This window comes from Miniopterus natalensis, chromosome 1, assembly GCF_054644295.1.
Source record: "Miniopterus natalensis isolate mMinNat1 chromosome 1, mMinNat1.hap1, whole genome shotgun sequence".
Taxonomy (NCBI): Eukaryota; Metazoa; Chordata; class Mammalia; order Chiroptera; family Miniopteridae; genus Miniopterus; species Miniopterus natalensis.
The window spans coordinates 22,795,078-22,808,022 of NC_142081.1; the positions used below are offsets into that span (position 1 = coordinate 22,795,078).

At 41.0% G+C, this 12,945-nt stretch overlaps 1 protein-coding gene across 10 annotated transcripts in view; it reads right to left on the reverse strand.

Annotated features, from left to right (window-relative positions):
• Positions 1-12,945, reverse strand: part of SIPA1L1 (signal induced proliferation associated 1 like 1) — a 379,703-nt gene that overhangs the window by 103,045 nt on the left and 263,713 nt on the right. For all 10 annotated transcript variants that reach the window (XM_016211888.2, XM_087819417.1, XM_087819424.1 and 7 more), the window contains 2 exons: positions 8,174-8,304; positions 1,889-2,077 (listed from right to left, as the gene is read on the reverse strand). In XM_016211888.2, coding sequence (XP_016067374.2) covers positions 1,889-2,077; positions 8,174-8,304 — 320 coding nt within the window. The remainder of the gene's footprint in view (positions 1-1,888; positions 2,078-8,173; positions 8,305-12,945) is intronic.

The following is a 12,945-nucleotide window of genomic DNA, read 5'->3' on the forward strand; positions in this document are numbered from 1 at the left end:
TAAGCATTTCTGTTTTAAAATCTGTATTTGTAATGGTGCCAAAATAATCAGTTTCTCAAAATGATTCCAAGGCATTAATGAGATTTCCTACCAAAAAATGACTCCCTAGACTAAATGCCTAAGTATGTGTCTGTTTTTTTTTATCAGTATAATCCTGGCTTTGAATGCTATGAAGACATAAATGAAACGATAGAGGCTAAGTGGGGTGCCCCTTGGTTCAGATATATTGCTGCTCGTATAAAATAGCAGGTTTTAAATTCCTAGACCCCATGGCCTAGTGAATTTTCTAAAATAAAACTGGAGGGACTCACTTAGATTGCCAAATTTAAATTATGCCAAGAAAGGCATTAAAGAAAACTACTAACACATACTATTATCAATAATTTTTGAAGGAAAGTATATTTTAATACCCCCCCCACCGAATAAGAAGTCCATAATTTCAGAATGGACAGTTTTGTGAATTAAATAAATTTAGCTTTAAATTAAACTCATTATAGTGTTATCTTTACTGTGCTGATGGGACCAAAGAGTGTTCATTGCAGGTCAGCCCCACCTCTGGTCCAACATTTGCAATCACAAAGAGAGGGCATAAAATATGCCAGAGATCTCACAAAATGTATACAATTGGGGGCACCCATTTTTTTACTTAATATGGGTAAAACAAGAGGGAAATGGCAAGAAAAACCTCCTTTATATAAAATAATCTGTCCTAATGCAGAATTTAGAAAGTTCAGTGTATTATTATATTATCAATGTATAAATCTTGTCATTCTCCTTGAAACCCACAGTAACTAAAAAGACTGAATCTATAAAGTTAAACCTCATCATTTTTCTACTCCTCCTTTGTTAGAATAAATGTTCAAAATATTTACTAAAAAACAGCTCTCCAAATAGTTAAGCTTATGCATCAGTAGTCTTCTGAAGCATTCAAATTGCTTCATATTTACCTGTTACTCACAGCCTACTTGAAATATATATATATATGAACTAGACATTACCTGTGTTTTATGACAAGTGAAATGAACAGTGAACAATGATTAGAAAAGTCCATGATACAGTCCTATTGGCTGAATTAAATGAACAAATATACCTTGAAACTAATTTTTTTGAACTTCCATTCATTTTAATGAAATTGAAATTTCTGACTAATTATGGAAGTATCATCAAACTTTGTTCACAAAACGGCATTTGCGTCTTGACCAAATGGCCCCCACATGAAGGTATAGGAAATATGGAAGTGGGAAAATCTTGAGAGTTTTCATTTTGTTACTAATTAGAAACTAAATTTTAAAAATTTTGTATTTAGTATTGGCTAAAATACTTCGTTGGTGATACTAATAGACTAAATTTTTCAGCTCTGAAGGTAGTGTGTTGTAGTGGCTAATATTATAGGCTTTGAACTTATTAACTATGTGAACTTAAACTTACTACTTAGTCTCTCTGTGCCTCAGAGTCCTCATCTCTAAAACGGATAGCAATGGTACCATTCTCATAGGGCTGGGAGATTAAATGGGATAGTATATTTCAGGCACTTAAAATACAGCCTGGTGAATGTGTTCATTAGTGTTAGCTATCATTATTACTGTTATTGCTACTACTTATTCCCAGAGTACTTGAAAAATTCACTGCATTTATGGAAGAATACCCAAAGAGTCAAACATAGTTTAAGTATCATATCCATCAATTCTGACAGAGAGAATTTCATCAGATGAGAAATGTTCAGAGTTCAGAAAGCCAAGAAAAAAGAAAACGAGCAATTGCAAAGAGAATATCCTTCATGAGAAATGACACCAGTTTTCCTTGTCAAAAAAGAAATATTAAGGTCTATACTCTGGAAGCCTAGCCGGAAACCTGAGCATGAGCAATGTTCTCTGGAAGCCACACTTACCCCTTGTTCATCCAGCTTCATAAGCTGCTCTGTGACTTTGGGAGTGTTGAAGGCCAAGCGCAGGCACTGGACGTTGAGCTCGGGAATCACGTGCTCCAGCACTTCCTTCAGGGGCAGGCCCCTGGCTGTCGAGTGCTTAGCCGTTGAGGGAACAGCATCCTCCAGGACCGAACCTCTCAGTGTCATCAGCTGAGGAAAGAGAAACGTGTTCCAGTGAGAGAAGTGAATACAGCTGTCCCCCTTATCCACAGGGGATATGCTCCAATACCCAAGTGGGTGCCTGAAACGGCAGATAACACTGAACCTTATATACACTGTTCTTCCCTGAAAATACACACCTATGATAAAGTTTAATTTATAAATTAGGCACAGGAAGAGATAACAATATAATAATAAAATATAACGATTATAACAATATGCTGTAGTAAAAGTCACGTGAATGTGGTCTCTTTCAAAATATTTTACTGTGCTTACCCTTCTTGTGTGATATAAAATGATAAAAGGCCTACGTGATGAGATACAGCGAGGTGAGTGCCACAGGCATTGTGACGTAACACTGAGCATCTGACAATATGTCAGGAAGGGGATCATCTGCTCTGGGTGATCCTGCAGCATCAATCATGACAATGGTGATGGCTAGATATCAGGAGCAGACAATGTGGATGGCTGGAGAAATTCAGTATTTTTAGATTGGGTTGACTGTGGGTAACTAAAACCGTGGAAAGCGAAACCACGGATAAAGGGGTAACTACTGTACATCCAATGCACGGAAAGCCCAGACTGGGATCTCCTCAGTTACCTGGAAATGACTTCTGGTTGGTTAACGCAGTGAGGGAGAAAGGATGAGGGAAGTGATATTAAGATACTTTATATACGAAAAACGAAGCCAACACTCTCAAGAAGACCGAGGCAAGTCCAAAGGAAGTCACAATCAAGCCTTCTGAGGACATTTACTTAAAGGCCAAATACAATATTTCCTTACAGAGCTCGGTAAGATCAAGGTCTCTATATGGCTATAAAATGCCACTAAGTACCCTGACCAGGAAATTAAGAATATCCCAGAGAAGTATCTAAAGATTAAATGCTTAGATAATTTAGACATTATATCGTTTTGGATGATAAAAGGTAAGGGGAGGGATAAATTTTTTAAAAAAATACATCTTTATTGATTTCAGAGAGAGGAACGGAGAGGGAGAGAGACAGAAATATCAATGATGAGAGAGTCATTGATCGGCTGCTTCCTTCATGTCCCCTACTGGGGATTGAGGGGAAGGGTTAAATTTTTAAGTTTCATAACATACTACTAGCAAGCATAAACTATTTCCCCAAAAGCTTCTATAGGACAATGATTATAGTTAGTTTGGAAGCAAAATTGACAGCACTGAAATTACTTTAGATTTTCCCTTATTTCTTGAAATATTTTCCATTATTCTGAAATAGAAACATAAGCAAATAAATTTCCCCATGTAATGTTTTGTTGGAGCAAAGTTAACTAGACATGAAGTGTAAAGTAGCCTTAATTTCCAAAAATGTTCCCATGGCAAAGTTGTTGATGTAATTAAAACACTCTATGCTGACCTATGGAAAAAACTAGCACACTGAACAAATTTCATTATGCCTGTAGGCTAAGGTGCTGTACTGTGACAGCAGCTGCAACGGCGCTAACAGAGGAGGAGCACAGGCATGCCGACAGATGGCTGGGTATGGTGTGCCACCGGGTGAGAGTTAAATACACAGCTGCAACTCAGGAAGGATGTATTTACTAAGACAAGTGGGAAATCTTACCTTGTGCGACAGAATGGACGAACCTGGAGAGTATTGTGCTAAGTGAAATAAGCCAGTCAGAGAAAGACAAGTACCATATGATTTCACTTATATGTAGAATCTAATGAACAAAATAAACTAACAAAAAGTGGAGACAGACTCACGGATACAAAGAACAGACTGACAGCTGTCAGAAGGGAGGAGGATGGAGGCTGAGGGCTGGGTGAGAAGGGTGAAGGGATTAAGCAAGGAAAAAAATAAAGACTAATGGTAATAGAAAACAGTATGGTGATTGCCAAAGGAAGGGGGGCGTGCGGGGCAACAGAAGAGGGTAAAGGGGGGATAAAATGTGAAGGAAGGACACTTGACTTGGGGGAGGGAACACACAATACATGAATGATGTGTTATAGAATTGTGCACCTGAACCTATATAATTTTATTAACCAATGTCACCTCAATAAATTCAACAAAAAGGAAGGAAGGGTAACAAGTTCAAGTCCTAAGAGTCCAAAGGCAGAACACACAGAGTTGTGGCTCAGGGAATAAGGAAAGGCCCTCATGGAAGGGGTGGCTAAACAAGGGGCCATGAAATCTAGAAAAAATGCTACCCCCCAAAATGAGAGATCAACGGTATGGAGATAAGACAGAACAGGCTGCAATTGCTAGAGCTCAGCTGGATCTAAGGGGAGCACAGGGAGGGGTGGATGGTGAAGCTGGGAGGTGAGAGGAGCCCCAGGGCTGGAGACCCTGATGGCACCTAGGGGGTGTGCACCTCATCCCACTCCAACAGGCCATCTCAGAACTCTTTGAACTGGGGTGATGACAATGATGTATACGTTAAGGAAATTAAGTTGGCACATAACATGAACCGCAAGAGGAAGAAACTGCAGGCAGAGAGTATAATTAGAAGGAAGTTGTAACAGTGTCCAAGTAACAAGCAAAGAGGGCAAGAGACAGGACTAGCAGGGAAAACAGAAACCAAAGGAGGATCATCAGGAAGTAAAATCTGTAGTATCTGCCAACTGATGGAGAAGAGGCGAGGGGAGGGAAAGTAAAATTCACCAACATCTTACTCTCAATACAAGAAAAGGGCACCTGGGCTATGTGCAGCCTGTTCATCTGATTATTATCCTTTCATTTATAAGCAGTTTTCAAACAACACGTGTATAAAAAACATTTTCCTATGACTGAATATCTAATATAACAGATAGTTTTGCTTTGTTTTTTAAATCACGGGAAACTACTGAACGACTCAGTTGCCACACTACTCCTCCCATGAGATACATGTGACTGGGGACAGGAAGCTGTGAAGGCCGAAGTATTTCCAGTGGACAAACCAAGACCAGGAATGCTAATTATCGCTAGTCCTGCGCCACAGAAAGACAGCAGCACATTTCAAGAAAGCAAAGCAGAGGAGGAAGAGAGTGACTGGTTTTTCTATCTGAATCACTAGTGTGACGGATACTTCTGTTAATGACTTCCAGAAAGGAGAGAATCCTCCTAAGTTCCTGGGCACCTATGCTTAAAAAAACGCATGTATTGTAAGACTTTGTTCAAACACACACTGTCATGCTGACAAATACATGCAGGCTTCTTAAATTTATTTCATGCAATGGTAATTTCTATTGAAATGAAAGATCTGTTTGTATTTCTATTATCTTGATGCTGTTTACTGAAGCAACTGGAGTGGCACTGTGGTGGCTATGTTCTTTTTTCTTGATGTATTTATTAACATGAGAAATTAATAGCATGAGAAGTCCCTGCAAAAGCATGAAAACTAAGTCTTACTTTACTATATAGGCCAGTCCCACAAAGTCCAGGAGCTATGGACTGGAACTGACACCTAGAGTATTTCTATCAAAGGACTTTTGTTAGTTTCTTTCTAGGAGAGCCTCATTAAGATATTACAATTAATCCACATTTAAGGATTATTTTTATTGGAAAGAAAAAAATTACAGAAAAGCTAGTGGCAATTAAATAAACATGAGAGGGAGGAAGGAAGGGAGAAAAGAAGGCAAGGACGGAGGGAGGGAGAGGAGGAGAAGGGAGGAAGGGGAGAGGGGGCGAGGGACGGAAAGTATTTTTGGGGCATTATGGGTGTAGTAATGAACAACTCAGATAAAAGTCCCATCCTCACTGGGTTTATATTCTAGTGGCAGAGACCAAAAAAGAAAAAAAATAAGTACAATATGTGAGATAGTGTTAAATATTCATGAAAAAATATAGCCTGGGATTGGATACGAAGTGGGGTGTGAGGGAGCTGAAATTTCAGATGAAGATCCCTGGGATTTATGAGTAAAGGCCAGAAGGAAATGAGAGAGCTCTGGCCAAGAGGATGCCTGGGGAGAACATTACACCACATACCCACAGGGGACATCCAGGACCTCAGGTGTCCTGAGGCTGCCCAAGAGGTGGCAGCCAGTGTGGCTGGAACAGGCTGATGAGGGGGAGCTGGACATGAGGCCCTTAGCAGACATCGTGGTTTCCTAGGCTACAAAGGAGACTGGCTTTCACTCAGAGGGAAGTGAGAAACCATCACCAGATTCTGAACAGAGGAATGCCAAGGTCTGGATCACACTTCAGAACGATCCCTGCTGGGCAGAAGCAGGAACAACAGTTCTCAGGGAGAGATGATGGCAGCTTGGCCCTGGCCCAGACCTAGGCGGCGGGATGGGAGAAGTGGTTGAATTCTGGACATTTTGAAGACAAAGTCAACAAATTTGCTTATACTTAGGGGGTCAAGAGGGAGGAGAAGATTCTGGGGTGGGGGTAGATGGAGGAAAAGAGAAGAGTCAAGTGTGGCTTCAAGGTTTCTGGGTTGAACACCTAGAGTAGCAGAGTTATCATCAGCTAAACATTCATTTGAACCTGAAAACAAGTGGTAATGGTTTCTGAACCATGAACAATATTTGACAGGGTGTTTCAATCAAAGGCTAAGGAAATGGACCCAAGGGACCTACTTCACCCTACTGAGGCAGCAGGCAAAGGACTGACTACAAGACCAGAGAACCAGACGGAGGTACAGATGGACCACCCCAGGCTGAGGCAGCAAGAGATGAAAGAACAGAGGTGGGAAGGGAAGAGTCAGTGTGGTTCACCCACCACAGCTGGGGGGTCATGTTACTGTGGGACAGGAGAGGCTGGGACCAGGTGTGGAGTGCCTGCAAGGCAAGCTGAAACCAGTGACAGCCTCTGAGAAAGTGCTGATTTAGAAAATGTCAACTTCTGGCCTGAAGGATGAGAGGACAATGGCAAGAAGAAGGATTTAAATGGATTAAAAACACAGGAAAAGGCAATTATAATAGGCAGCTTAAGTCGGAGTGGCTCTGGAAGGAAAAAAAGATACGAACAGGAAGGCAGGAAAACACTTGGGAGTAAGGTAACTGAGGCTCAAAGAAATCTGGTGGGATCTGAGGAGCTAGAAACAACCAACTACCTACAACCGGCTTCAAAAACATGTGGAACAAAAGAATTTACACTGTTTACAATCAGTTTTGGTACAGAGAAAAGTACAATGGAGCATGTTCTTCATTTCACTCTGGCCACTATATGTAACACATTAGATATTAAAGTCATGCCTTTAAAAATCTTATTTTTAATTTCCCCAGAGCTCGAGCTTAGGAACAATGACTAAGTGAGGCCAACCCCTGAAACTCAATGGGGGAAATAAAGCCAAATGCTCTATTTAAACCAGTTTCAAAACTATTATTTTCTAGATACCTCAAGGGGGCATGAGGCATTAATGTGTAACAATGACCCTAAAGTGCCCAGAGGCAATACCTGGATAATCGGCACAACTACACATGGTTAGAGGGACAACAGAAGAATTTCATAATCCCAAACTGGTCCCTGAGTTTTTCAGAAATGCTTTGTTAGCTACTTTCTTTTTCTTTTTCTTTTTAAACCTGGGTTTCATTTTAAAATAAAAAAAACTAATATAGTATATGTACTTAGAGCAATTCCTAAATTGCTCCAGGAGTCTGTTTCACCCACATTAGACAGCCTCTGGTTCTAACAGTGCATGTTCTGGGCCTCAGAGAATAGGTCCAAGAGAGAGGGTGAAGTGAAAGTGGAAGAAAATATTTTCCCCTCCTGGGTCAGAAGTGTCCTAAGCAATAGTGTGGAAGAATGCCTTCAGTCCTGGGTGATGCTCTCTCGTGTGTAACCACCTCAGCTCCTCCGTTGGCTTGGTGTTTCCTGGCAGCCCAAGCAGGAGAGGCAATATCCCATTTAGGATTCTGAAGGCTCCAGTTTCCTTGGGCCCCACATAATGAACATATCTTTGTCTGAATCGAAACTCCCATTCATTTATTGCATCTATCCACAGTTCAGTGGAAAACAAGACTCTGGCTCTAACCATTATGTCCACCCCTATCATCACCAGAATGAATGAAAGGGGGCTTTGTTTCTTTTGGAGACATTTGTGACCATGCGATATTAAATTTAATTGCTTTGCTACTGCTACCACTATACTTTTTCCCTCATGTCCATTAAGTCTCACCTTTCTCGTGTGCAACTTACCTCGCTAGTTCTAAATATTATTCGGTAGTTGTAAGGAAATCCATTTTCTTTCATTTCTTCTGGTTTTTCCCTTCGAATGCTCACAGCCACTGGCCCAAGATTCTCATCAGCCCCAAAATAGTTCCAGTGCTCTTAAGTAAAATAAGACAAAACAAAATGTTATGTTCTATTGGCTATTTAGATCACTCAGAAATTACTTTATATCAATAAAATGTAAACACATTTAAGAGATATTAATATTTTTCAATGCATTATAAAAACAAGGACTTGGCTACACAGGTGTAGTTAGTTTCAGAGCAGGTAACACTGAAGAGAGGTGGCCTGTTGAGTTTTTTTCCTACTCTACAACTCACACTACTACTTTACTAGTTTTTAAAAAAGAAATTTGTGTTTCCTCCCTACATTCTACCATTGAAATAGGCTACACTGTGTGTTACTCGTTGCCAAAGGGAAAGTTTGTGTCTAAGATATTCAGCTTTTCTTTAAAAACAAACCAAACCAAAAAACCCCCCGAAATCTACTGAAAACAGAGTTTGAAGACAGAGGGATTTCCTCCAGATTAAAAATAGATTTCCCTGGATTGGAGTGAGAAGAAAGGTCTGTGCGCCACTGAGCAGCACCCTGGTCCCAGGGAGCCCAAGGATGATGGATGGCACAGGGGATCCCAGAAAAGAGCAAAGTGCCCCAGGAAGGCGTAAGCCCCCTTCCAGAGAGCTGGGCCTCACCAATGGCTGTTTCCATGTAGTGAGCACAAAGGGCATCCCACAAAGCCAGTGAAGGCGGAGGGAATGTGTGGCCTGGAATGACAGGCCTCTCCTAGGTAACCTGTGTGGCCAGGTGACTTATTATGATTCAGAGAATTCTCTTCAAGGCCCTAAACCTTAGCAGAACCTTGGGGGATTAAGGGAAAGTCCCCTTATGACTGGCCAACCTTCCTCCTGACAAGAACAAAGGTCAGGATCAAAATGAAATTAATTTACAGAAAATTTTTTAAAAATGATATTTACTGTGCACCTGAGTAGGGGTGGGCGCGCGCGTGTGGGGGTGTGTGTGTGTACTTTTAAAAAAAATTTAAAATCATTGATACATACATGAGATGTTCACAGATGAAGAAGTCCACAAAACACAGAAATGCATGAAATGTTAAATAACTTATTTTTCAAACTTCCAAATTACTTCACATTGCCCTTCATCATTTACATGTGACATGACTAAATGACTGAGTTGTGGTATGTTACTCTCACGCAAAATGCGTAAACATCTGAAAATACATGTTATTCCCATACAAAATATGTAAGTATTTGAAAATCCACGAGGATAATAAGAAACAGAAAAAATAATCTGTAGTTTTAAAATTTAGGAAATGCATATGAAAATACTTTGCATGTACTAATAACCATAAAAATATAATCATAAATATGGAGGGCTCTCTAAGGAGGTTATCATAATCCATGGAGACTAGAGAAAGAAAAGCACATGGCAATGCAGGCAACAAACATCTCATACACGGACAACTGAGAAACAACCCAATGTCACAAAATCTACATACAAACGTTCATGTACACCCTCAAAGCACAGCAAGTGAGAGTGACACTCAGAGGTGATTTACTCTTACTTTGCACGTAACTTTAATAAGCTTGGCTGTCTGGTCTTCAAACCCACAGCTTTATTTCAGAGGTGTGATAATTCCAGATGTTGACAAAGTCCAGAGTGTAGGGCTGACAGACACTTGCACGCAGACAGCAATGCGATAGAACAACTGACAACAAGGAAGAAAACAGAAAGGAAGGGGACAGACATAGATAGAATAAAAAAGCAGACAACTGAAAAGACACACTCATATTCTGCTCCTTGCCTGTAAGGGATTCAACTGAAACCTGACCCTCTAGAAACTCCTCCATCATACCCAACAAACCTCAGGAAGGGCAGGTGAGACTGCTGCTCTCTGCTGCTGGGGAAATTCACAAATATGTCTATCAGGCCACTGTCAATTCATCTTCAACAAGCTCAACTCATTCCCAAGCTGCCCCTGGCCAGCTCCCCACTCCAGGGCAGACATATCAAACATTCTCTGATCTTCGACCCCAAGCACCGGCTTTCTCCTGTCTCAGCAGATGATCACGCTGTCTAAATCACAGAGAAAATAAAGCAGCCACTTCAGAAATAAGTGCCTTCATTTTCCATCACACACACAAACTCACCTGGACCTGGACCTCTGCTTCCTTCTCTTTACAAGTCAAAACTCAAGCTCACCCTGAATGCTGGCCTCCACGCAGTCCACCTGCCCAGGGACACTGATGCCTTGACCACCCTCCCTTCATCTCTGACTTCTCCCCCTCTCCTTGCTCATTCCCATAGTCATTTAACCAAGCTCAAGTCTCCTTTGTCTTTAAATAGAACACACCCTCAATTCCTTAGCACCCCCCCTTCAGGGTAACTCCTTTTTGCGAAATTCTTAAAAGGGCTGCCTAATTCCTCCCCTTCGAATCACTGTAATCTGACTTCCACTGCAGTAACCAATGATGGCCTTTGTTAAAAACGGATAGATATGCTGGTCCTTATCTTGCACAAACTCTCCCTAACATCTGCCTCAGTTGATCATTTCATTTCTTCTCCCCTTGAAAACACTCTTCCTGGCTTCGGCGACAGCACCCTCTCCTATCTTCCTTCTACCACTCTGGTTATTACTCAGTTTCCCTTCCTCTTCCTATCCTGAATACTCCATCCACTCTCAGAACTTCAACTGCGACCTGGACGCACATGACTCAAAAGTCTACATGTCCACTCCAGACTTCTGTGAGCCCTCAATCTCTACATCTGCTTAGTGGAACTCTGTCCATCTGTCCCATGGGCATCCGCAAAAGTGAACCCACCACCTTCCACCAAACCTACGAAGCTCTCCCCGCAGCCCGATTTCTACAGAATGCTACCACATTCACGTCACTGCTCCCACCAGGTCCATCGTCAGACCCTGCAGACTACAGTTCCTACGTCTCACTCAAATCTCTCCACTTTTTCTCCATCCCGCAGCACTGACTTCCCCTCATCATCTGCCTGGATGTTCGTGTGTCTTCTAACTAGTTTGCTTTGATCCAATTTGTTGACACAGCAGCCAGATGACCCTTCTAGAATGCAAATCTGACCACCATTTAGTCTAAAATCCTTCCCCGCATTTCCCAAGGGTCCTTGCATAGCTTTCATGGCTTCCCACAGGCCCCCCACCCTGTCAGCCACCTATCACTCCAGTTTCAACTTAGACTTTCCATCATCCTTCTGAACTCTGAGGACCATCTGTACTGAACTGCTCCCAGCTGTTCAAACTCGCTGCCCTTTCTCACTAGAAAAGCTCAACCTACAACAATCTTCCCACAACTCTTCTTTATTTGACTAAAGTCCTCTCATCCTCCAGGTCTCATCTGAAACATCAGACATCCCCTAAAAGAGTAAATATTTGAGCAAAATGAAGTGTTTACTTGGTATAGTAATACTAATACTTTACTTAAAAGTGTTAAGAATTCATAAAACTACAAATTAGTGAAACCAAATATTTAATACATTTCAAATACAAAAGTTTAGAAACGTCACACCACAAATAATGTAAGTTTATAAAAAGATAAATATTAAAACAATCATTTTAGTATAAATTGTCAGATAAACTAATACGGTGTTATTTTAAAATGAAACTAAACCCTACATAAAAATGACAAATGTTAATTTAAAAGAAAACAAAAAATTAAAGATCACTTAAATGTTTTTTTGTGTGTCATCATCAACGCCCAACTATATTTTTGTGCAATTTTCCCCAGCTGCTTAAGAAGTATATTTCTGAGTTGGGGAAATGGTGAGGAGGAAATTGTAAACTAACTCCTAACACTTTCTTCAGATTCTGCCTTTAAACACACTCATCTCTGGTTTGATAACTCTGGGAAGAGCTTTCAAAACTTGTATGAGTGTTTGTGCAGAAACATCAATCTTCTTTTACTAAAAGAGAGCTCTCACTATTATTTCCAAAAAGCATTTCTGTTTGGTCTTCATCTACTGTAGTTTCATTGGTGTAGATGAAGATTCTGGTCTGGTTTCCTGTGCTAAACTCACTACCATCACGATTAGACTCTGCTTATTCAAAAAGCCCTTCAACTTGAGTGAGAATTATTATAGAGGTGTAGGGAAAAAACCATTTCTACACAAGCACAACTTTATTTAATTCAAAATCCTAATGCAATGGCGGAGGAGTCTGGTTCTGCAAGTCACCTTAAGTTGAATCTCCCAGACCTTAAATTTTGATCTCAAGACAAATGACTCAGATTTTTTTAACTAAAACACCAGCCTTTTAGAGGTGCCCTCAGTCTGGTCCTTCTGGCCACTCTTGGCTCTGCCTGTTCTTCAATTTCACTGGACTGCAGTCCTTCCCCTCAGACCATGGCCTTTGGGTAGCACCTCTTACTTGCTCCATGCTGCAGCATTTTTCATTTATTCCTACCAGACATCTACCTCTATCTTTTGCTAATGAAGCTATCCACCAATTGCAGAGAGCTCTTCAACCAGACCCACAATCAGCTCTGTCTTTGGGGCAGAAGGGCTGTGGAAGGGGAAGAGAAGGAACCAGGACAGGGGAGCTGCAGCCATGAGTGTTAAGGAAAGGCTGGGGGCCTGGGATGAGAGAATTCCAGATGACGAAAGCCAGAGGAAGGGAAGAGGAATTGGATAGTACGGTAGATAAATCTGCTGATGGATGACTTGAAATGCAGGTATTACATAACCAAAAATAATGA